At 61.7% G+C, this 22,485-nt stretch overlaps 3 protein-coding genes across 5 annotated transcripts in view; 2 read left to right on the top strand and 1 right to left on the bottom strand.

Moving 5' to 3' along the window:
• Positions 1-446: 446 nt before the first annotated feature.
• Positions 447-15,039, top strand: PHYHD1 (phytanoyl-CoA dioxygenase domain containing 1). Its single transcript, XM_062207410.1, has 12 exons — positions 447-880; positions 1,133-1,200; positions 3,097-3,255; positions 8,531-8,606; positions 8,733-8,780; positions 10,291-10,346; positions 10,438-10,500; positions 11,335-11,356; positions 12,446-12,574; positions 12,678-12,782; positions 13,260-13,386; positions 13,494-15,039. The coding sequence occupies exons 2-12, from the start codon at positions 1,168-1,170 to the stop codon at positions 13,537-13,539; spliced, it is 864 nt and encodes a 287-aa protein (XP_062063394.1). The 5' UTR covers positions 447-880; positions 1,133-1,167; the 3' UTR covers positions 13,540-15,039.
• Positions 15,040-16,757: 1,718 nt separating this feature from the next.
• On the bottom strand, positions 16,758-18,772 carry DOLK (dolichol kinase). The gene has a single exon (XM_062206887.1). It carries the CDS (start codon positions 18,501-18,503, stop codon positions 16,887-16,889), a length of 1,617 nt encoding a protein of 538 aa, XP_062062871.1. The 5' UTR covers positions 18,504-18,772; the 3' UTR covers positions 16,758-16,886.
• A 92-nt stretch (positions 18,773-18,864) lies between these two features.
• Positions 18,865-22,485, top strand: part of NUP188 (nucleoporin 188) — a 54,116-nt gene continuing 50,495 nt past the window's right edge. For all 3 annotated transcript variants that reach the window (XM_062207407.1, XM_062207406.1, XM_062207408.1), the window contains exon 1: positions 18,865-18,917. In XM_062207407.1, the coding sequence (XP_062063391.1) occupies positions 18,886-18,917 (32 nt within the window). In that variant the 5' untranslated portion in view covers positions 18,865-18,885. The remainder of the gene's footprint in view (positions 18,918-22,485) is intronic.

Here is a 22,485-nt window from a genome sequence, read left to right as displayed (position 1 = left end):
GTTAGCCCCAAATCACAAATGGGACAGGAAAGGCCCCCAGGTCTGGAATGCCTACTCGTCCCTGAGTCTCTCCTAGCCTTGGGTAGGGGTCTCGGGGGAGTTGTCCCTGAGTCTCTCCTAGCCTTGGGTAGGGGTCTCGGGGGAGTTGCTGGCCCAGCCTGAGGGGCACTCCCAGCTCCCCGCACCCTCTGCCTGTCCATTAGGTGGTTGATTGCATCAGAAGGGGCTGGGAGGCTGGGAACATCCTGCCCCTGGCTGACTCCTCCCTCTCCACCCAGCCCAGTCCCAGAGTGGGGGGGGGTGGGCTCACCCCTCCCCCACAGGCCTCCCGGAAGCCGGGACAAAGCAGTGGCACCGTGGCCCAGAAAACAACATTTGACTTGTGGCCAGTGTCCCCGAGACGCTCTGTCCCTCCGCTGTTCACAGTGTCATTGCTGGGAAGGCCGGCGGCCGGCGTTTTGGAGCCAGAGTGGCCCTGTGGGCGGAGCAGACCCGGAGAAGGGAGGTGTTTGTGCTCTGCTCTGCCCCTGGCCTCCCCCTCTGCTCCCCCCACTCCCTGGCCCCTTCCTCTGTCTAAGCAACCCCTTACTTTCTGCCTTGCTCTGTAAAACACCCAGGCTGGCTCTGCCCTGTGGGCCCCCAGGCCCCGTCTGCACCTCACCCCTCCTGGATGTTGATACCAGGGGACTTTCTCATCCTCACTCAAGGCCCAGAGAGGGGCAGGCATTCCTCGGAGTCCCAGGCGACTGAACCGCAGATGTCCCCCATCACCCATCACCCCGCACCGGCTGGGGGCTCTCAGCGGCAGTCTGGGCACCTGCTGAACCACAGTGGTTTATGGAAGGAGCCCCGGGGGGAGCTGTCTAATTCCAGGAAGGAGGTAGGAGAAGGCTAATCCTGGATCAGTGGCGGATGGGGGCTGGGGCACCGCAAATCCAGGGCAGGAGGGAGGAGGCTGGGGAGGAGGGGCTCAGGCTAGAGGCACCTGCTGCTGTGTGTGTCTTTAAGGAGAGGCCTAGGTGGCCCCGGGTTGGGTGTTCTTTGGGTAGGAAAGGGTTAAGCACTCCTGGGCTTCCCAGGCTGCAGCCAATCTCCCCTCTTGAACTTTCTCCTCCCCTGGAACTGGACACAGTGCCCAGAGCCACCCAGCGCTGCCCAGAGCTCTCCATGGCCTGCCTGAGCCCCTCACAGCTCCAGAAGGTAGGGGCTTGCACAAGGGAGGGGCTGGGGGGGTCAGGTTGGGGGGGTCCCCCCAGCCCCTTGCATTTCCCACAAGCCCAGAGGCCTGAGGTCACAAAGTCAGCCCTGAACTTTACACACACACAGCCCCTGGGGTGCAGCTCCCAGGGCCCAAAACCAGAATAAAGCAACCGGATCCGCCAGTCCGGCACTGGCCTGGGCCTGGGCAGCTTGGCCAGCCTGAAAGGCTACACCTGGGAGTTGGAGCAACACAGCCTTTCGAAAAACCAAACAAAAAAACAAAACAAAGCCCGTAAATTCCTGCACGGAGACTTGACATTGTCGCCCAGGCCCTAGAATCTTTGTTTTGTGTTCAAAGTCTGCCTGGACGTGGAGACGCCACTGCGACCCCCTCAGTCCATCGGCCGGGACGATCCCGGGCCAGCCAGGGGCTTCCCGCGGCGCGGTGAGCAGCCAGGAGCCGCACTGTGCTGGGCTGACCTTGTGCTGGAGCCCTCGCGCTCACAAACAGCCCCCTCGCCTGGGGGCTCCGCTCCAGAGAGTTCCCAGCCCGGTGCTGGCTGGCTCCAGCTCTAGGTGGCCGGCCCCGCGGTGGTCAGAGGTGGTCTGTGTGTGTCCCTGACGTGTGTCCCTGACGCACACAGGGCCCGAGGTGTGAGCGCTCCGGTGTCCAGTGGGTGGCAGCTAGAACTGGGTGGGCATCCACCAGGGTGGGGTGGGGGAGGAGCAGGAACTGGAACACGGATGCTTTGTGGTGGGCGCCCCTGGGGGCCTCCCAGCTGCCAGGCCCCACCCCGCTGGGTAGCCTCAGGAAAAGGACTGGTCAGCATGAACCCCCACCCCCACCCCGTGTGCTGTAACCCCCAGACCAGCCCCTGCCACCCTGCCCTCCCGCAACAGGAGACTGCACACATGCTGTTCCGTCCTGGAATTCTCGTCCCTTCCTGGGCACTTCCCAGTGACACGTGCCCCAGCCCCTGCCCCTCCTGCCTTGTTCAGCCTTCAGGTCCCCCCGGCCCTCGGCCCCTGCCCTGGACCCAGTCTGAGACTGGGCTGCTCTGTGGGTCTCAGCCGCGGGGCTGTCGCCTGCTCTCTGGGCGGCCGGCACCCCGGGCTTCCTTGTGATGGTCTCTCCAGCTCCAGAAACCCACGCCTCGTGCCCAGAAGCCCAGTCAGTGCAGGGCAAGAGGGCAGGGTTGGAGAGAAAGCGTGGACTTCGGGCAAGCTCCTAGAAGGTTCTACCGTGCCTGGGAAACAAGATGTCAGCATTCAGAGTAGACCCAGAGAGGAAGAGGGCACTACGGCAGCGAAGAGGAGGGGAGTGTTAACGAGGCACCAGCCCATCGGCAGGTGTAGGGCACCCAACTACCAGCCCCTCCCTGCGCGCATGGGCAGAGGCGTGGGAGCCAATCAAATATGGCCCCTCCTGCACGCCGCGGGAGAGGACCGGTGCACCACAGATAAAGGCAGAGGGAGGGAAGAGCCAGCCCGGGCCCCTGCTCCACCTGGGGAGCCTCTGTCTTATCGCAAACAAACTCTCTCTCTCTCTCCCCTCATTTCTCTACTGAACAACAAGTCCACGGGCCAGGGGAAGCCACTCCCTGGAAGCAGGCTGAGACAAGTGTTAGTTGAATAAATGAGTGAGGTTACACTTCTGTGTGACACATGCCCACCGCGGCGGGTGGGAGGGAGACCATCTCCCCTTCCCCGTCTGCCCTTCCTGTTCCACTCCGCTGAAACCCAGCAGCCGGCAGCAACTGCTCCTCGCTAGGGGACAAGCCCCTCCGCCCACGGCTGGGCGACAGAGGAGTGAGCTGGACATGTGGTCGCACCTAAGGTGGGCCTCAGGGAGCGGCCGAGGGCAGACCGAAGTCTGAGGTTCCCTCCCGCCTGCAGTTCCGGGAGGATGGGTTCCTGGTGCTCGAAGGGTTCTTGTCTGTGGACGAGTGTGTGGCCCTGCAACAGAGGATTGGCCAGATAGTGGCCCAGATGGACGTCCCGCCCCACTGCCGCACCGAGTTCTCCACCCAGGAGGAGGAGCAGCTCCGAGCCCAGGTAGGTGCCTGGGGCAGGCAGAAGGTTTGATGGGGAGACCAGGCCCTGGGAGATCCACAAGACCCACGGCTCCTCCTGACAGCAGATCAGGCCCCAGCATCCCCCTGCCGTGCGCCTGGCTCAGCCCCCAGGGGCCTCTCCTTTCCTCCTCACCCCTCGTCCTGAGCAGTGAGGGAGGCACCACTGTCCCCATCTCACAGGACAGAAAGACGGGCTCAGGTCACTTGCCCTGAGCCATGCAGTTAGCAATGGAGAGAGTCAGGATTTTTGGAGCTTTAAATGTTCATTTATTTTCATCTACTTGGAAGGCAGAGCAACAGAGCGCGCTGTTGGCTCACTCCCCAAATGCCTGCAACAGCCGGGAGCCAGGAGCCCCATCGGGGTCTCCCACGTGGGTAGCAGGGGTCCAAGTGCATTAGCAGGCAGCTGGATCAGAAGCAGAGGAGCCAGGACTCAAACTGGCACTCCCAGGGCTGGCGCTGTGGCACAGTAGGTTAATCCTCCGCCTGCAGCGCCAGCATCCCATATGGACGCTGGTTCGAGTCCCTGCTGCTTCTCTACCGATCCAGCTCTCTGCTGTGGCCTGGGAAAGCAGTAGAAGATGGTCCAAGTCCCTGGGCCCCTGCACCCGCGTGGGAGATGGGGAGGAAACACCCAGCTCCTGGCTCCTGATCGACACAGCTCCGGCCATTGCGGCCATTTGGAGAGAGAACCAATAGACGGAAGACCTTTCTCTGTCTCTCCCTCTCACTGTCTGTAACTCCACCTCTCAAATAAATAAAATCTAAAAACAAAAAACACAAAAAACAAAACCTGGCACTCCCAAGCGGCTGCACCACAGTGTGCCCCTGGCCCAAGTCAGGATTTGAACTCGGATTCATCCGAACCCAAGTCTGTGCTGTTCACAGCTGTGCTTCCTCAGCGGCCTCTCTGTGGCCGGCGACCCCAGAGCCAGCCCGTGGTTCTGCTGGGTCCACCTGCGTGAGCCTCAGCCCAGGCAGCCCAGGAGCTCCTGGCCCCTGCCACCCAGTGACCTTGTAGCCCCAGGGACAGGGCCCGGCACAGCTGCAGGTGGATATGGGTTTAGGGCTGCCCCACACAGTGCTCCTCACCGTCCAAGTCTGCGCTGGGCGGCCGAGCTCTGGTCCCCGGTGTTGGCCGGGCTCACACTCACGGCGAGGAGCTGCTGCCACCTGGTGGGCGCGAGGGGATCTACACACGAGGCGGACAGGCATCCGGAGGGAAAGGTTTCCTCGTGTGCCGGCACACCTGCCTTCCCGGAGGGGGCTGCGGAGACCGGAGTGCCCCACCCAGGCCGGTCCAGGGAGGGGCTGCCTGCCCAGGAGGCTCCAGCGAGCAGGGTTTGCGGAGGTGGGAACCAGGCGAGCAGAAGGCGCGCACGCCCCGGCTTACAACGCGTGCGAAGGCCTGGCACAGTGCCCAGGCCTCGGTAACACTCTCAGAATTCATGGCCGGTGTCGCAAAAAGCTGAAGTGGACATGGGGGGGGGAGAGGGACGGGGGGGGGGAGAAAGGGAGAGGGGGGAGAGGGAGAGGGAGGGAGGGAGAGGGAGGGGGGAGAGGGAGAGGGAGAGGGAGGGAGGGAGGGGGGAGAGAGAGGGAGGGAGAGAGACAGAGAGGGAGAGGAGAGAGACAGAGAGGGAGGGAGAGAGGGAGAGAGAGGGAGGGGGGAGAGAGGGACAGAGATGGAGAGAGAGGGAGGGGGGAGAGGGACAGAGAGAGAGAGGGAGGGAGGGAGAAAGGGAGAGGGAGGGAGGGAGGGAGAGAGAAAGGGAGGGAGAGAGAGAGGAAGGCAGAGAGAGAGGGAGAGAAGAGAGAGAGAGGGAGGGAGAGAGAGAGAGGGAGGGAGAGGGAGAGAAAGAGAGAGATGGGGGGGAGGGAGAGAGATGGGTGTCCTGCCGTCTCCCTTTCACGCTGTTCTGCCGTGATGGTTCTGAGTTATTTGACAACTCTGTAGGCTGCACAAAACTGATAATAAGGGGCCAGTGCTGTGGCGTAGCGGGCAAAACTGCTGCCTGCAGTGCCGGCATCCCTTATGGGCGCTGCTTCAAGTCCTGGCTGCTCCACTTCCTCTATGGCCTGGGGAAGCAGTAGAAGATGGCCCAAGTCCCTGGGCTCCTGCACCCGCATGGGAGACCCGGAAGAGGCTCCTGGCTCCTGGCTTCAGATCCTTTCAGCTCCGGCCGTTGTGGTCATTTGGGGAGTGAAACAGCGGATGGAAAACATCTCTCTCTCTCTGCCTCTCTGTAACTCTGCCTTTAAAATAAATGAAAAATCTTTAAAAAAAACTTATAATAAGGAAAGGCTAACCCATAGCAGTTTATTTTATTTTTTAAAGATTTATTTATCCACTCCAAACCCAAGAGTTTCATCCAGGTCTCCCATGTGGGTGCAGGGGCCCGAGCACGGGCCACCTGCTGCTGCTCTCCCAGGTGCACTAATTAGCAGGGAGTTGGACCGGAAGTGGAGCAGCTGGGAATGGTGCTCATTTGGAATGCTGACATTGCAGGCAGTGGCTTAACTCACTGTACAACTCTGGCCCCACTAACATTATTTGTTTATTTTGTCAACTTTATTTGAAAGGCGGACAGACACACAGACACACACAGAGGAAGCTCCCAGTTCCTGATTTGCTCTCCAAACGGCTGCAGCACCAGCACCCAGGCACCCAGCCGGGTCCCCAGGCATTTAAGCCGTTACCTACTTCCTCCCAGGAAGCCGGACTGGAAGCCCAGTAGCTGGAACTAGAACCGGGCGGTGCAGTGTGGGACGCAGGTGTCCCAGGCGGCGACTTAACCACTGAGCCACGCGCCTGCTCCTGCCTGAGCGGTTTTTGTGTGGAAGTGTACACATATGGCCAAAACCATTCTTGGAATTTGGAAATTCAGCTTTTTTCCAGCAGTCTGATCTAAGTGCAGCTGGCCGTCAGCCCTGCCGTCACAAGGGGGCGCCACCAATGCTGTGTGTGTTTGTTTGTTTGTTTTTTAATTTTTGACAGGCAGAGTGGACAGTGAGAGAGAGACAGAGAGAAAGGTCTTCCTTTTGCCGTTGGTTCACCCTCCAATGGCCGCCGCGGTAGCATGTTGCGGCCGGCGCACCGCGCTGTTCCGATGGCAGGAGCCAGGTGCTTCTCCTGGTCTCCCATGGGGTGCAGAGCCCAAACACTTGGGCCGTCCTCCACTGCACTCCCTGGCCACAGCAGAGAGCTGGCCTGGAAGAGGGGCAACCAGGACAGGATCGGTGCCCCGACCGGGACTAGAACCTGGTGTGCCGGCGCCGCAAGGCGGAGGATTAGCCTGTTGAGCCACGGCGCCGGCCATGCTTTTTTTTTTTTTTTTTATTGCATTTTTGCATCCAATCATGTCTATAAGATGCCCATCTGTGAGTGCCATACTGTACGACCATTCTGTTACCCACTTTAGTACAGTGTTCGTAATTTACACATGGAGCGGCCGTTTGGCCTAGGAATTAAGGATGCCTGTGTTGAAGATGGGCATTTGCCACAGGGTTAAGGTGCTGTATCCCATACTGGAGTACTGGGTTCGAGTCCCAGCAACTCCACTTCTTCTTTTTTTTAAAGATGTATTTATTTTGAAAGCCAGAGTTACAGAGACAGATGGAGATGGAGAGAGAGAGAGAGAGATCTTCCATCTGTTGGTTCACTCTTCAGATGGCCACAATGGCCAGCACTGAGCCAAGCCAAAACCAGGAGCCAGGAGCTTTAGCCGGGTCTCTCATGTGGGTGGCAGGGGCCCAAGTACTTTGATCATCCTCCGCTGCTCTCCCAAGCCATAGCAGGGAGCTGGATCAGAAGTGGAGCAGCTGGGACTCGAACCTGTGCCTATATGGGATGCCGGCATCACAGACAGTGGCTTTACCAGCCACGTCACAAGGCCAGTCCCCCCAGGCTACTCCACTTCTGATCTGGCTTCCTGCTAACGGCACCCTGGGAGGCAGTGGGTGATGGCTCAGCCACTGGGATCCGTGCCGGCCACTGGGAGATCCAGGCTGAGTCCTGCTCTCCGGGCTTCAGCCTGGCCCAACACTGGCTGCTGTGGGCCTCTGGGGAGGGAGCCAGCGGGTGGAAAAGTCTCCCTCTGCTCTCTGCCTGTCAAATGAACATAAACAGACTTGTTGAGAGACTAAAACATGCCTGTGTTCCGTACTGGCGTGCCTGGGTTTGGTCCCTGGCTCCAGCTTCCTGCTGATGGGGACCCCGGGACGCAGCCGTGCTGACTCGGGGAGTTGGGTGCCTGCCATTGGTAGCTTCTCTTTTTTAAAAAATGCCTTTTTGGCCGGCGCCGTGGCTCAACAGGCTAAGCCTTCGCCTAGCGGCGCCGACACACCAGGTTCTAGTCCCAGTCGGGGCGCCGGATTCTATCCCGGTTGCCCCTCTTCCAGGCCAGCTCTCTGCTATGGCCCGGGAGTGCAGTGGAGGATGGCCCAAGTGCTTGGACCCTGCACCCGCATGGGAGACCAGGAGAAGCACCTGGCTCCTGGCTTCGGATCTGCGCGATGCGCCGGCTGCAGCGCGCCAGCTGTGGCGGCCATTGGAGAGTGAACCAACGGCAAAAGGAAGACCTTTCTCTCTGTCTCTCTCTCTCACTGTCCACTCTGCCTGTCAAAAAGTAAAAAAAAAAAAGAAAGAAAAAAAAAGAAAAAAATTTAAAAATGCCTTTTTATCTTTGAAATAGTTTATTCGTTTATTTATTTGAAAAGCATGGAGAGAGAGAGAGAGAATCTGCTGTCTGCTGGTTTACTCCCTACATGGTCAAAACAGCAGGGCTCAGCCAGGCTGAAGCCAGAAGCCAGGAACTCTATCAGGGTCTCCCACATGGATGGCAGGGACACAAGCTCTTGGACCATCTGCTGCTGCCTTCCCAGGCACATCAGCAGGGAGCTGGATTGGAAGTGAAACAGCTGGGATTTGAACCGGCGTCCACGCAGGACACTGGAGTTACAGGCTGCCGCTGTAGCAGCTTCGCCACAACGCTGGCCCCTCAGTGTGCCCCATCTATGATGTGTCCATCTGGCCTTAACCCCATTGTGAGTCCAGGGTGTGTGCGCTGCGGTAAGAGGTTTGCCGGAGATTCTGTGTTTGCAGCTCTGGGCACTGCTGTCAGGCACTTGGGGTTCCGGGTCACTGCCTGTGCCTCTGTGGACAAGGCCGAGAGGCCCCCTGGGGAGGGAGGCACCCGAACCCTCTTCCTCTGACCCCGGGTTCCCTCTCCGTCCATGCTGTCTGCTTCTCACAGGGCAACTCTGACTACTTCCTGAGCAGTGGCGACAAGATTCGATTCTTCTTTGAGAAATGCGTTTTTGACGAGAAAGGTTTGGAGACGTGGGGGAGCCCTGCTGGGGGTGGGCTGGACTCGGGGACCGGATGCCCGGGGCCGGGTGGGCACTGGGGCCAGCAGCCTCCCTCTCTTCTGCCTCTACCTGTTCTTTGTGTCACAGGGAAGTTCCTGGTCCCTCCGGAGAAATCGGTCAACAAAATCGGCCATGGTGAGCCAGGGCCACAGGAGCACGAGAGGAACTGGGGAAACTGAGGCTAGGGCGTGAGGGAGTCTTCCTGGAAGCCCATAGCGAGTAAGAGGCCAGGCGAGAGGCATTTCTGCCGAGGTCCTTCTACATCCCGTGGTGCTAAGCCCGTGACACAGCTGCCACGGCCCCGGGAGGTCACAGCAGCCCCCCCGCACAGATGGGCGTGGGCAGGCTCCTCCACTCACGTTTGCCTGCCCTGGTGGGGTCTGGATCCAGGCAGTGGGGAGCCTCCTGCAGGCTGGCATGTTAATGTGGCCCCTATCCTGAGATCCCGAAAACCAAGGGGGAAATTCTCCCCTGCCTTTTTGTTTTTTTTTTTTTTTTTTTTTTTTTGACAGGCAGAGTTAGACAGTGAGAGAGAGAGAGACAGAGAGAAAGGTCCTCCTTTTTCCGTTAGTTCACACCCCAAGTGGCCGCTATGGCTGGAGCATTGCGCCAATCCGAAGCCAGGAGCCAGGTGCTTCTCCTGGTCTCCCATGGGGTGCAGGGCCCAAGCACTTGGGCCATCCTCCTCTGCACTCCCGGGCCACAGCAGAGAGCTGGACTGGAAGAGGAGCGACCGGGACAGAATCCAGGGCCCCAACTGGGACTAGAATCCGGGGTGCCGGCACCGCAGGTGGAGGATTAGCCAAGTGAGCCGGGGCGCCGGCCCCCCTGCCTTTTTTAACAGGATCATACATTATAATTTATCTTGTTGAAAACTTAAATTTACTTTTATTTATTTTAAAGGCAGAGATTGAGAGAGAGAGAGAGAGAGAGAGAGAGAGAGAGAGAGAGAGAGAGAAAGAGAGGTCTTCTATCCACTAGTTCACTCCCCAGTTGGCCATAATGGCCGAGCTGTGCCAATCCGAAGCCAGGAGCTTCTTCCAGGTCTCCCACGCGGTTGCAGGGGCCCAAGGACATGGGCCATCTTCCACTGCTTTCCCAGGCCACAGCAGAGAGCTGAATCGGAAGTGAAGCAGCTGAGACTCGAAACGGCCCCCATATGGGATGTGGCACTGCAGGCGGCGGCTTTACCTGCTACGCCACAGCACCGGCCCTGTAACCACTATAAAGGATAGCATTAAGCACACTCACCCTCATTTTTTGTGATCACCATGACAGTGGCAAATAACCACAAGGAGTGCCTGTCTCGAGCCAGGCCCTGGGTTGTGGCTGTACATTCGGGCACCCGCTGGGTGCTACAGCAGCTCTTTCCAATCCTCATTTTACTGGTTCCCGGAGGTCACATGGAGTAAGGGACAGGCCTTGCAATCCCTGGTCCTCTGTGGGGGTGGGAGTCAGGGCCTGATGAGGTTCCCAGCCGGCCGGAGGGCCACGGTGAGGCCACGGGTGGGCTGAAGGTGCCTGGGGGCCCCTCACTCAGCAGCAGAAGGTTGGGCGCATGCTATGTGGGTGTGTCAAGGTGAGGCCAGGGAGCGGGAGGGCCACACAGGGCAGGGCTGGCCTCTGAGCCACCTCTGTTCCACAGCCCTGCATGCCCGTGACCCTGTCTTCAAGAGTGTCACACACTCCCCCAAGGTGCAGGTGAGTAGAGGCGGGAACAGGGGTGGTGGAGGGCGCGGACGCAGGTGTCGGCAGGACGGCGGCCTGAGTGCGACCTGTGCCTTCCTCGCAGGCCTTGGCCAGAAGCCTGGGCCTGCAGATGCCCGTGGTGGTGCAGAGCATGTACATCTTTAAGGTGAGCTCTCCATCCGCCCCAGCCTCAGTTTACCCTCTGTACAATGGGCACAGTGCTCTTCCCAAGCCCTCCTCTCCCCAAGCTGCTGGGATTCTTGTTAAGCTGGTGGGAGAACGTGTAAGGTTGGTCTCCTCTGGCTAAGGCGCCCGGCACGTAGCAGGTGCTCGGTAAAACGCGTTGGTAGGGGTGGGGGGCATTTAGCACAGGGGCTCAGTGACTGCTTGGGATGCCTGCAGCCCCCGTCATTTCAATCCTGGCGCCGCTGCTGACCCCAGCTTCCTGCTGGTGTGCACCCCGGGAGGCAGCAGAGGCCCCGCCACCCATGTGGGACACTGGCAGACGGTTCCAGGTGCCTGGCTAGGGCTCAGCTGTTGCAGGCACATGGGGAGTGAACCAGCAGATCAAGACCCCTCGCTGTCCCGCTGCCTTTCACATATCAATCAATCAATAACTTAGAAATACAGGTGAGAGGAGGAAGGGGCCCCAGGACCCCCACCTCCCTTCCTTGGCTACTGAGAGGCCCAGCTCAGTGTCACCACCTCCAGGGAGCCTTCCAGATCCCTCGAGAAGATTGGGGCCTATGTCCGACTCCAGCCAGATGCCTGCACCGAGGCCTGGGCCCTGGCCTCCTGTCCCTTGGTTCTGCTTTGTGATCTCCTTGGGCACGTGTGTGTGGTCTCCCATGGAGACTGCTAGCTCCCCGTGGGCCCGGACTGGCACACAGTAGGTGCTTAAGAGCTGGGTGTGGACAGGGAATCCTGGGAGGTGATGGCCAGCAGTCAGGGCCGGGCGTGCCACTCGCCCTCCTCACCACGCTCTTCCCCTCTCTTGCAGCAACCGCACTGTGGCGGTGAAGGTGAGCCCCGAGCACCCGAGGCGCCCAGCAGGGGCCGTGGGTGGGAGCTTTGGTCAGGCCTTTGGCGTGAGGAGAAGCACCTGCTGATGTCCATGGGCCGGAGCCTGGGCGGGGAGGAGGAGGAGCAGCCATCCCTCTTTCCGCCCAGGATAGTGGATCCGGAGGGAGCCCTGGAGCCCTTGGCACAGCTCCCGTAGCTGGTTAAAAATACAGACTCCCGGGCCCCATTCCCGAAGAGCTTAAGCCAGCAGGTCTACAGGGCCTGGGAATCTGTATTTTAACAAGTTCCTTGGAGGACAAATTAAGCATAGAACTTGCTGGTCGAGTTCCAGACCTTTCCAGAGGCCCAGGTATCGGGGCAGGCAGTTACCCACATCTGCTCAGATGCCTCTGCTGACGGGGAGCTCACCCCCTCCCGGGCGGCCCCCTCCTTCCTTGCCCTGACTGCCTCTGTGTGACCATGCCCTGCCCCCCACCATGCAGCCTAGGGAGTCTCTGGGAGGGGAGACTCCCACCCCCACCCCGGCCAGGCTGCTCTGCCCCCGTCTGGCACCGTGGTCCCGATTCCTCTCCCAAGTGCTTTGAAGCCCCCCCCACCCTCCTTCCTCTGGACACCGTCCGGATTGCTGAAGCCCCTTCTGGAGTCAATAAGACACACGGCTGCCAAGGAGGGGAGGAGGGGAGGGCTGCACCCCCCTCCCCACGCCTGTGCTTGGAGCCTTTGCAGCCAGGCTGTGCCCCAGCATCCCCACCTTGTACCACCAGGCTCTCCGGGGCTGGGGGCTGCGGGTCCCTGCTTAGGAATTGTGGACCCCACACCAGCGTCCGGCTCTGTCCTGAGCTCTTCCCGGGTTGGAATCCCCCCGAAGCCCTGCGAGGCAGGGTGTGGTCCTTGCCACTTCAGGGTCAGGACACCAAGGCCCTGAGGGGCACCCTCTCATCCTGGGCCAGGAAGTGGCGTGTTTCTAACTGATCGAGGGGAAGCCGGCCCTGGAGGGCTCCAAGAGACCAGGGAGCGGGACATGTGGCCACGGTGAGGGGACACGGGGCACAGGCTCCGGCTCCTCACCCCCGGGCATGCCTGTGCAGTCACCCCCCACCAGGACGCCTCCTTCCTGTACACGGAGCCCCTGGGCCGGGTGCTGGGCATGTGGATTGCGCTGGAGGACGCCACGCTGGAGAACGGCTGCCTCTGGTTCATCCCTGGCTCCCACACCAGTGAGGACCCCGGTGTCTCCCTGCCCACCCCCACCCCACTGCCATCCCCCAGGGAGAGCGGGCTCTCAAGAGGAGAGGGCTCCAGGTCCACCTTGGCCTGCAGGCGGAGTGTCAAGGAGGATGGTGCGGGCGCCTGCAGGCACCAGGTTCCTCGGAGCTGAGCCGGAGCGGGACCACAGCCTCTTTGTGCCCACACCAGTGCGCACAGGTAGGCGGGATGCGAGGAGGGCGGGGCACAGGGGCCTGCGAAGTTAGGAAGCCGTGTGGTCATCAGCCGGATCAGGCTGGAACCCGGACTCTGCTACTTTTGGGGCTAATGACTGAATCACTCAGCCTCAGTTTCCCCACGTGTACAGCAGGGAGGCGAGACGAGGTCTGTGAGACGCTCATGTGGAATCTGGGGTGCATGGCACTGCTCAACGTCCGTCCCGTCAGTCCTCACGCCTGCTGAAGGAAGAGGGGAAGCCGAGGCCGTGTGCAGCGTTGCGGGCAAGGCCCCGGCTCGCTGGGGCAGTGCACACATTGCGGCCCTTCCCGAGGCCGGCCTCGGTGCCGTGCTCTACACAGCGTGGCCTGGCACCTCGGAGCAAGCTGCAGGGTCGGGGATGGGGGTGGGTGGAGGCAGCCACGTGCGGGGGGAGGGGTCGGCGTGCAGCTGGTGTCCTTGATGGACTTGTGTCCCCAGGGGCCCTAGTCCTGATCCACGGAGAAGTGGTGCACAAGAGCGAGCAGAACCTGTCCGAGCGCTCGCGCCACGCCTACACGTTCCACCTCATGGAGGCCGCCGGCACCACCTGGAGCCACGAGAACTGGTGGGTGGTGGTGGGTGCGTGCACCCCTCCGCCAGCCCCCTGACGTGTCCCGGGGACTGGGAGCAGTGACCCCGGCATCTCAGGGTCGTCTCTTCTGTCCTCCGCAGGCTCCAGCCAACAGCTGAGCTGCCTTTCCCCCCACTGTACACCTGACGGCCCTCGGGGCTGGGGCCTGCCCGTCCCGGCCGAAGCTGTGGGCTACAACGCCGACGCCGGGGAGTCCCATCTTCCGTCCTGGACTTCCTTCTGCTGATGTCTTTGCCCCTGAGCCCTGTGGAGAGGCAGGAGCTGGTGGTGGTGGGGGGGGAGGGTAGTGACAGGGCAAGGCCAGGTCCAGCTTAGCCGGAGGCTTCCCCAAGATCTTCGTTCCTCTGCCTCCCTGCCGGGACATGGCCCCTCCCCGCTCTCCTCTCCTGTGGGCTGGAGCCCAACCTGGACACACAATAAAAATGGCTGAAGGCAGCGCCTCTGAGCCCTGTCCCAGCACCACAGCTCCGCTGCCACCACCGTTGGCACTCCGGCCGGCCGGCGTGGACCACGTGGCTTTGGTAACAAGGTCACTTTCCCTGGGCTGTGCTGGGTCCTCGTGCAGGTGAGGGGGCCGAGCAAGACAAAGGGAAGTGACTGTCGGGTTGCTCAACCCCATCTGGGCCTGGGCTCCTCCCCCTTCCACTGTCCTGTCCTCTGCTGGGGGAAGGGTGAGAGGCCCAGGCCAGGAGTCAAGGTTCCTGCAGGCTCTGGTCCCAGCCCTGTGACCAACGTGCTCTCAGGCCAACCCCCTCCTCTCTCAGGGCCCCGTCTCCCCCCGCCTGTCCCACAAAGGGGCCAGTCTAGGGAGACTTGGGGCCCGTCCTGTTTGGGCATGCTTGGCAGGCACCCAGGCCTTCTGAACAATTACCAGATCCAAAGCCTGCTTGGCTGCCATCTGGCCCAGAGGTCGCAAACACTGAGGTTCCAAAGCATGGATGTGTTTTGTTTAGGCCTCCCCCCCCCCTTTTTTTTTTTTAGTAACTTTTTAAAACTGGGAGATTTGACATAATCCAGGTTTCTGGGCTTCCTTGAAAGTCGCCAATCACCAACGCTGGACCTAAGGCTGGTGCTGTGGCGCGGGGGATGGGCCACACCCGTGACGCCAGCACCCCACACAAGCACCAGTTTGAGTCCTGGGTCTTCCACCTCCCATCCAGCTCCCTGCTAGTGCACTTGGGAAGCCAGCGGAAAATGGCCCGAGTGCCCGGGTTCCCGCCACCCACGTGGGAGACCCGAAGAAGCTCCTGGCTTCAGCTTGTCCCGGCCCTGGCCATTGCAGCCATTTGGGGAATGAATCTGCCAATGGAAGACCTCGCTCTTTGTCTTCCCTCTCTCTGAAATCCTTTCAATTAAATCAATCAATCTTTACAAGACAATGCTGGTCCCATAAGGGTGCCAGTTTGAGTCCCACCTGCTCCACTTCCGATCCAGCTCTCTGCTGTGGCCTGGGAAAGCAGTAGAAGATGGCCCAAGTGCTTGGACCCCTGCACCCACATGGGAGACCCAGAAGAAGCTCCTGGCTCCTGATTGGCCCAGCTCCAGCCATTGCAGTCATCTGGGGAGTGAACCATCGGATGGAAGACCTCTCTCTGCCTCTCTGTAACTCTGCCTTTCAAATAAATAAATAAGTCTTTAACAAAACAAAAACAAACAAAAGTATACTGGGGCCGGCGCCGTGGCTCAACAGGCTAATCCTCCGCCTAGCGGTGCCGGCCCACCGGGTTCTAGTCCCACTCGGGGCGCCGGATTCTATCCCGGTTGCCCCTCTTCCAGGCCAGCTCTCTGCTGTGGCCAGGGAGTGCAGTGGAGGATGACCCAAGTGCTTGGGCCCTGCACCCCATGGGAGACCAGGAGAAGCACCTGGCTCCTGCCTTTGGATCAGCGCGGTGCGCCAGCCGCAGGGCGCCAGCTGCGGCGGCCATTGGAGGGTGAACCAACGGCAAAGGAAGACCTTTCTGTCTCTCTCTCTATCACTGTCCACTCTGCCTGTCAAACAAACAAACAAACAAACAAAAGTATACTGGGCCTCTGCCTCGCATGGAGCTGCCTCCATAGGGGCCCAGGCCACATTCACTGCTGTCCCCGCCTGCCCTCCGCAGCCCCGGGCGGGTTGCCGACTGGACCCCCCCCCCAAGGCACAGGTGAGGCCACTCAGGGAGCTGTGGGGCAAAGCTGTGCTCTTTCCCAACATCTGGACACCTCCTTTGGCAAGCAGAAGGGAGCCCGAGAGAAGGGACCGGTTTGTTAAGTCTGCACTGAGCCCACAGGAGATGTCTCAATACTCCCCTCTGAGGGAAAGGCCGTGGCTGACTCCCAGGCAGAGGTCGGCTCTCGGAGCTCTGCCCCTGGCTGCCGGCTCGGTGGGCCGTGTGGTTTTCCTGCCAGGCTGGGTGACACGGGCAAGAACCCTCCCAGCCCCAGGACTCCTGCCGTGGGTTCCTCCAAGGCTGAGACGCGCTCTTGGTTGCAGGGCTGAGTTCCAGCTGCCCGTCAGCCCCTGGCGGAGGTGGTCGGCAGCCAGGCAGAACTGGGGCAGCCCCCAGAAGCAGGGCCAGAGCAGGCACCCCCTAGTGGAGGCTTTCTGCCCTCGCAGGAAACGCCCCCCAGGCCCTGCTCTGCTCTGCCTGGGGGGAGACACGCCGGCTTGCACAGGCCTGGAGGGTGTCAGGGTGCGTGGGGACCCCTTGGCGAGGAGCCGGTGCTGCTGAGCCCGTCTTTACTATCGGCACTGCTCAGCCAGGCAGCAAGAGTGGCGTGGCGCTGGCTGAGCCAGGATGTCTGCCTGTGGCCTCTCCGCACCTCCTCCCGCCCTAAGGGGAGAGGCCACACGCACAAGCACCCTTCCTCCCAGGGAAGCCAGGAGAGCAAAGGTCCCTCAGGCTTCCAAGCAAGGCCCATAACCCCCTCGTCTCACCTGGCTCTCGCCTGGCTCCTTGCTCGTGTGAGGACTGCTCTCGGGCAACGATGATGGCACTTTCCCTTACAGACTGCTCATCCTGGGAGGGCCCCGGGCCGGACACCTCGCCACACCTGGGGGGGGGGGGGGGCGGCTGTCATTAACCCCCTCTTGCACACAGGAGAGCCGAGGCTCAGAGCGGTCAAAACTCACTCGTGGTCACTGGGGAAAGCCGCGCAGCCGAGGCTGCTGGTCACGGGAGTCTGACGCGAGCCTGAGGCAGTAACCAGCAGGTGCTCCTGCCGCGAGTGTCCACTCCAGCCCCTTAGACTGCACGGCGAGACGGGGCGTCCGGAGCGCGCTCACGTCCTCGGGGTTGGTGTACTACCCTTTAAGCCCCTGTTTCTCTTTAAACAGCAGCAAAACTAAAACCAGGAGTGCTTGGCTTTTTTGTTTTTTTAATTTTAAATCTGAATCAACTGAAAACCCAATCTGCCGTCTACTCTTTCGGCTCTCCACGCCGAGCGGCTGGCTGCCTGGGGACCCCTCAGCCTCCCCGTGCCCGTGGCCCCTGCTAGGCCATCAGCAGTATCAAGAGGTAGAGAGGCAGCAGGAGATTGTCTATCTGCGTGGTGTACGCTTCGAGCAGGGACACGGTGCTGATGGAGCCCAGGATCCAGGCGTAGCCGTAGTTCAGGTCCACCCCGCTGTCAAAGATCAAGATGAGCGCCACAGAGATGATCTGTGCGAAGATGGACGTCATGGTACCCTCGAAAGTCTTCTTGGTTCCAGGCCAGCGGATCTCGCCTATGGTGCTGCCGAAGATGGAGGCCACGGTGTCGCCCACCCCCACAGCCAGGACGCCGGCATAGGGGACCAGGGCCCTGGCTCCTCCCAGGCTACCCTTCTGGGTGCAGGGCCTGGGGACCAGCCAAATGGGAAGGGACATGCCCAGGAGCAGGTAGATGTGTGTGAGGATGAGCGGGCCGCTGTCCCGCTCGTCCAGGAAGAGGGTCAGCAGGCTCCGCAGGGGGTGGCCCAGGGGCTTGATGCGGAAGTAGCGCACGTACTCCAGGAAGATGAAGACCGCCAGGCACACGGTGGCGGCCACGTACAGCAGCGGCCGGTCGAAGATGATGCCGGGGATGTAGGTGGCCACCACGAGGAAGTGGAAATACTTCCGCGCGATGGTGGGGGCCCGGTGCTTCTTGCACTCGGAAGATGACCGCTTGGCGTTCTGGTACAGCACCACCAGGCAGGCCAAGGCAGCCAGCAGCGACCAGTAGGCTAGGAGGTAGATGCGGGTGTCGGTTTGGAAGAGGAACTGCAGGAGCCAGAGCAGGGGGTTCCTGCGGGTGAGCCAGTGCAGCCAGGGCAGGACCACGCCGAGGCCCAGCACGCAGGTCATGAGGTGGAAGAAGATGGAGGAGGCCCAGGTGCCCGAGTCCATGAAGACGAAGAGGGTGCTGAAGAAGACTCCCAGGAGCACCATGCCCACCACCACCACGAGCAGGAAGAAGTCCACCGGGTCTCCCTGCGTCTCCACCACGGTCAGCGAGCGCTTGATGAGCTGGTTGAGGACGAAGCTGATGCCCCCCAGCACCAGCAGCGCCTCGCCGGGGGTGAAGCAGCGGGGCAGCAGGTACAGCAGGATCATGTTCAGGTACACGAAGATGAGCAGGACTTCCAGGACCTCGATCACCTCGCCCACGCTCAGCGAGTGCTTCATGACGTACACGATGACGCCGCCGGCCAGGCCCGAGATGGCGCACGTGTTGGTGGGCACCGGGCGCGTGATGCCCAGCGCCAGCACGGAGGAGAAGAGGGCCACCGCCATGCCGGTGGCTGCCACCACGATGCCGAAGCGCTCGAAGTACGGGTTCTCGGCCGCCTGGCAGCGCTGCTTGACCACCAGCCCGAGCAGCGGCATGACCACCGAGGCGGGCAGCAGGCCGCTGTTGGCCGCCACGCGGAACTGGAACACCGCGTTGCCCTGCTGCAGCAGCCGGTCCCACTTATACTGCACGTAGAAGGCCTGCACCGCGAGCGCCACGGCGCACCACGAGTACCGGTCCCACACGGCCGCGTGGACGCTCAGCACCACCGCGAACACCACGGCCGCCTCGGCCAGCACCGAGCCGCTCAGCGGCGCCGCGGCCTCCGCGGCCCGGGGAGGGCCCTCTCGGGTCATGACTCCAGACCCGGGGCTCCGAGGAAGCCGCGGTCACCGGGGACGCCTTGGACGCGGGGCCCCTCCGCCCCGCCAGGCAGAGGGCGGCAGCTCCCACCCAGCCGGCAAGCTTTTCCAGCTTCGACCCGGGAGCGCCAGTACGGCCCACTGGAGAGCCGGCGCCCGGCCGCTCACTCCCGGCGGCGAAGTCGTCTCCGCGCCTCCGCCGCCCTCACAGTCCTCCCGGCGCGCGCCGTGGACGCCTTCTCTCTCCGCGTGGCGCCATCTTGACCCAGCCCGTCCATCACGTGACGGAAGCCCCGCCCCCCGCGCCCCGGTCAGGCGGTGCCGGGTCACGTGGGCGCGGCGTCTGGGGGCGGGGCCAAGGCGCGCGCGCGCGAAGATGGCGGCGGCCGCCGGCGGGCAGAGTGTGAGGTGCGGAGCGGGGCAGAGTCGGCGAGGGGGGCTGCGAGGCGCTGGGCGGAAGCCGGGCGGGAAGCGGGGCGGGAGTCGGGGACCGGATCGGGCGGCGGTGGCGGGGCGAGCCTCGGCTGGGTGGGCGGAAGCCGAGACGGGAAGCGGTTACGTCCAAACGGTCCCCGCGCGCGGGGCTCTGAGGGGACTTGTCCGGGGAGGCCGGCTCCTCGCCGCGGCTCCTCGCCGGGGCCCCTTTCCCTTCCTGCCGTCTCGCCGCCGCCCCGGCGCGGCCCCGGGCGCCCCGCCCACGTCTCCTCGCGGCGCCCCGAGTTGGGTCTGCTCGCCCTGTCCCGCGCCCGGAGGGCGTGAGGGGCCGAGCCCAGACGCTCCAGGAGCCCGCACGGCGAGTCTCGAGAGAGACACGCAGTTCTGGCCGGAGCGCGTCCGGCGCGGAGATCCGGGCGGGCTTCCAGGCCGAGGCGGCCGGACCTCCGCAGCCGCCTCCCGCGCGACAGCTTGGGGCGGCCCTGGCGCTTGGCTGGTTCCCTGGGCCCGCAGGGCTTCCCCGCCGACTTCGGTCTCCCTGCACATCCGGAGGAGCCTGGCTCGGGCTCGCGGGGAGGGCTTCCACGCGCGGCCCTTCCCGCCTCGCACCGCGGGCCCGGCGCCTGTCTCGTAGCCGGGGGGAGCCCCTTGATGCTGCTTTGGCGGCGCGCCCCTCCGCTCTTCCCTGGAGACGGCGCTTTGCCCACCCCGGGACTCCCAGGCACGGCTCTCCTGGGCCTGTGGCAGCCGGGCGATCCTCCATCCCGGGCCCCAGCCTCGGGGCTCCTGGCGCCTTGTGGCGGACCGCGGACGGCGCGCCTGGTTTCGGGAGCCCCCCCCCCCCCCCGCTTGCTTGGAAGGCCGCGGGAAGCGTGTGTCGGTGGGAAGAGTCGTGCGTGTGTGGAATGAATTGGCGCCTGCCCCACGCGCAGGGATGCCTCGCAACTCAGTTTGGGGAGGGCTGTCCGTGGCTTCCCAGAAAGTTTGGATGTTGGCATTTTAGCTGCCTGGCGTGTGCGTTTTATTTGAAACTGCTGGAGGGAGGGGGTGAGAGAGCTTCCGTCCTCCAGCTCACTCCCCAGGGCCGAGCCAGGCTGGGGCCAGCGGGCGGAGCGCCCCTCTGCGTGGCGCACACGTGTGGCAGGGACTTGGCCTTGCAGGTGCGTTAGAAAGGGGGCGTAGCCAGGACGTGGTTGGCACTGCGGTGGGGCTGGTGGCCCGAGTTTAGCCTCAGGCGCCACAGTGCGCGGTCCCTTGGGTTCTCCAGGTGGAAGTCTGAGGTGTAGGTGTGCTAAAAAGAAAAAACTGGAGTTTGAACAGCTTTTGCTGCTACGCTTTGTTTACACACAAGAGCCGGCCCTCACCTGGGAGACACAGCCCCAGGTTGATCTTCAGCCGCTGGTTCACTCCCAGAGGCAGAGCCCTTACCCGAGTCCCCCCCCCCCCCCAGGGGGCAGGCGCCCGGGCACCTGCACCTCAGCCAGCAGGAAGTGGAGTGAGAGCTCAGCTGACGTTCTGATACGGCTGGGGCGTTCTCGCGTGTGCGAACCCAGGCGCCAGGACCCCGGCCCAGCCGCTGCTTGTGTTCGTTGTCCCCTGTGAATCAGAACCTCGCCACGCGGAGTGGCTGTGTCACCTCTACCGGCAGGACTCAACCATGGAGTGCTGGCTTCCTAGTAGCTCTCACAGGATCCAGATGCATCTCTAAGGAAGAGAATTTCCTGTGTCCATGACTGCATGTGTTCTATTTTTAAATTTTTTTAGATTAATTTTATTTATTTGAAAGCCAGAGTTACAGAGAGATGTAGAACCGGAGAGAGTGAGGACTTCCACCCAACGGCTCACTCTCCAAACGGCCACAACAGCCAGAGCTGAACTGATCCAGAGCCAGGAGCCGGGAGCCTCTTCTGGGTCCCTCACGCCGGTGCAGGGGCCCACGGACCTGGGCCGTCTTCTGCGTTCCCAGGCCACAGCAGGGAGCTGGATCGGAAATGGAGCGGCCAGGACTCGAAGCGTTGCCCACTTGGGATGCCCACACTGCAGGCCAGGGCTTTAATCTGCACCACAGCACCGGCCCCAACTGTATGTGTCTTAGAAACAGAGTTCCGGCCGGCGCCGCGGCTCACTAGGCTAATCCTCCGCCTTGCGGCGCCGGCACACCGGGTTCTAGTCCCGGTCGGGGCACCGAACCTGTCCCGGTTGCCCCTCTTCCAGGCCAGCTCTCTGCTGTGGCTAGGGAGTGCAGTGGAGGATGGCCCAAGTCCTTGGGTCCTGCACCCCATGGGAGACCAGGAGAAGCACCTGGCTCCTGCCATCGGAACAGCGCGGTGCGCCGGCCGCAGCGCGCTACCGCGGCGGCCATTGGAGGGTGAACCAACGGCAAAAGGAAGACCTTTCTCTCTGTCTCTCTCTCTCTCACTGTCCACTCTGCCTGTCAAAAAAAAAAAAAAAAAAAAAAGAAACAGAGTTCCGGCCGGCGCCGCGGCTCACTAGGCTAATCCTCCGCCTTGCGGCGCCGGCACACCGGGTTCTAGTCCCGGCACACCGGGTTCTAGTCCCTGTCGGGGCGCCGGATTCTGTCCCGGTTGCCCCTCTTCCAGGCCAGCTCTCTGCTGTGGCCAGGGAGTGCAGTGGAGGATGGCCCAAGTGCTTGGGCCCTGCACCCCATGGGAGACCAGGAGAAGCACCTGGCTCCTGCCATCGGATCAGCGCGGTGCGCCGGCTGCAGTGCGCCAGCCGCGGCGGCCATTGGAGGGTGAACCAACGGCAAAGGAAGACCTTTCTCTCTGTCTCTCTCTCTCACTGTCCACTCTGCCTGTCAAAAAAATAAAAAATAAATAAAAATAGAAACATAGTTCCTTGTCTGCTGGAATGTTGGGCCGGAAGTCAAAGCATTTAAAATTTTGTATTTTAGGCTAGTTATTTAATGTCTGTGCTGTAGTTTTTTTCCTCATATCTAGCTCAAATTTACTATGCAAGTGAATCAGAGATACTGTAGCACATAGAAGTACTTACTTCCTTGAAAATATGTAGAGAAGGTGTTTCTCTGGGAATTTAGATTGAGCATCACGGGTTCCGCTCTTGTCTTGTGTCTTGAGAATGCCTGGTCAAAGCTTCAGGTCCCAGTTAGAGGTGAGGTCTCTCCTCCCTCGGTCGATCAGAGCGGATAGAGCGCCGTCCTCTCTCCTCTCTGTGGTTCCATTCCTCTGGAGGCCATAACTGTTAGCTTCCTATCCTCAGTGCTTGCTTTCTGAGGAGTCTGCGTGGCGTGGACTTCATGTTCTTTGTCGTCCCCAACCCTGAGCTTACGAACATCGGGGGGTCTGAGACCTATTTGCATTCTCATTATTTCTAAGCCATTAAATAACCAGTAATGCTGGGGCTGGCACTGTGGCTCAGCGGGTTAACACCCTGGCCTGAAGTGCTGGCATCCCATATGGGTGCTGGTTCTGGTCCCGCGTGCTCCTCTTCTGATCCAGCGCTCTGCTGTGGCCTGGGAAAGCAGTGGAAGATGGTCCAAGTCCTTGGGCCCCTGCACCTG

The sequence above is a fragment of the Lepus europaeus genome, chromosome 12 (genome assembly GCF_033115175.1).
Source record: "Lepus europaeus isolate LE1 chromosome 12, mLepTim1.pri, whole genome shotgun sequence".
NCBI classification, from domain to species: domain Eukaryota; kingdom Metazoa; phylum Chordata; class Mammalia; order Lagomorpha; family Leporidae; genus Lepus; species Lepus europaeus.
The sequence above is the reverse complement of the archived record's forward strand: the minus strand, read 5'-3'. Positions and strand labels throughout refer to the sequence as shown.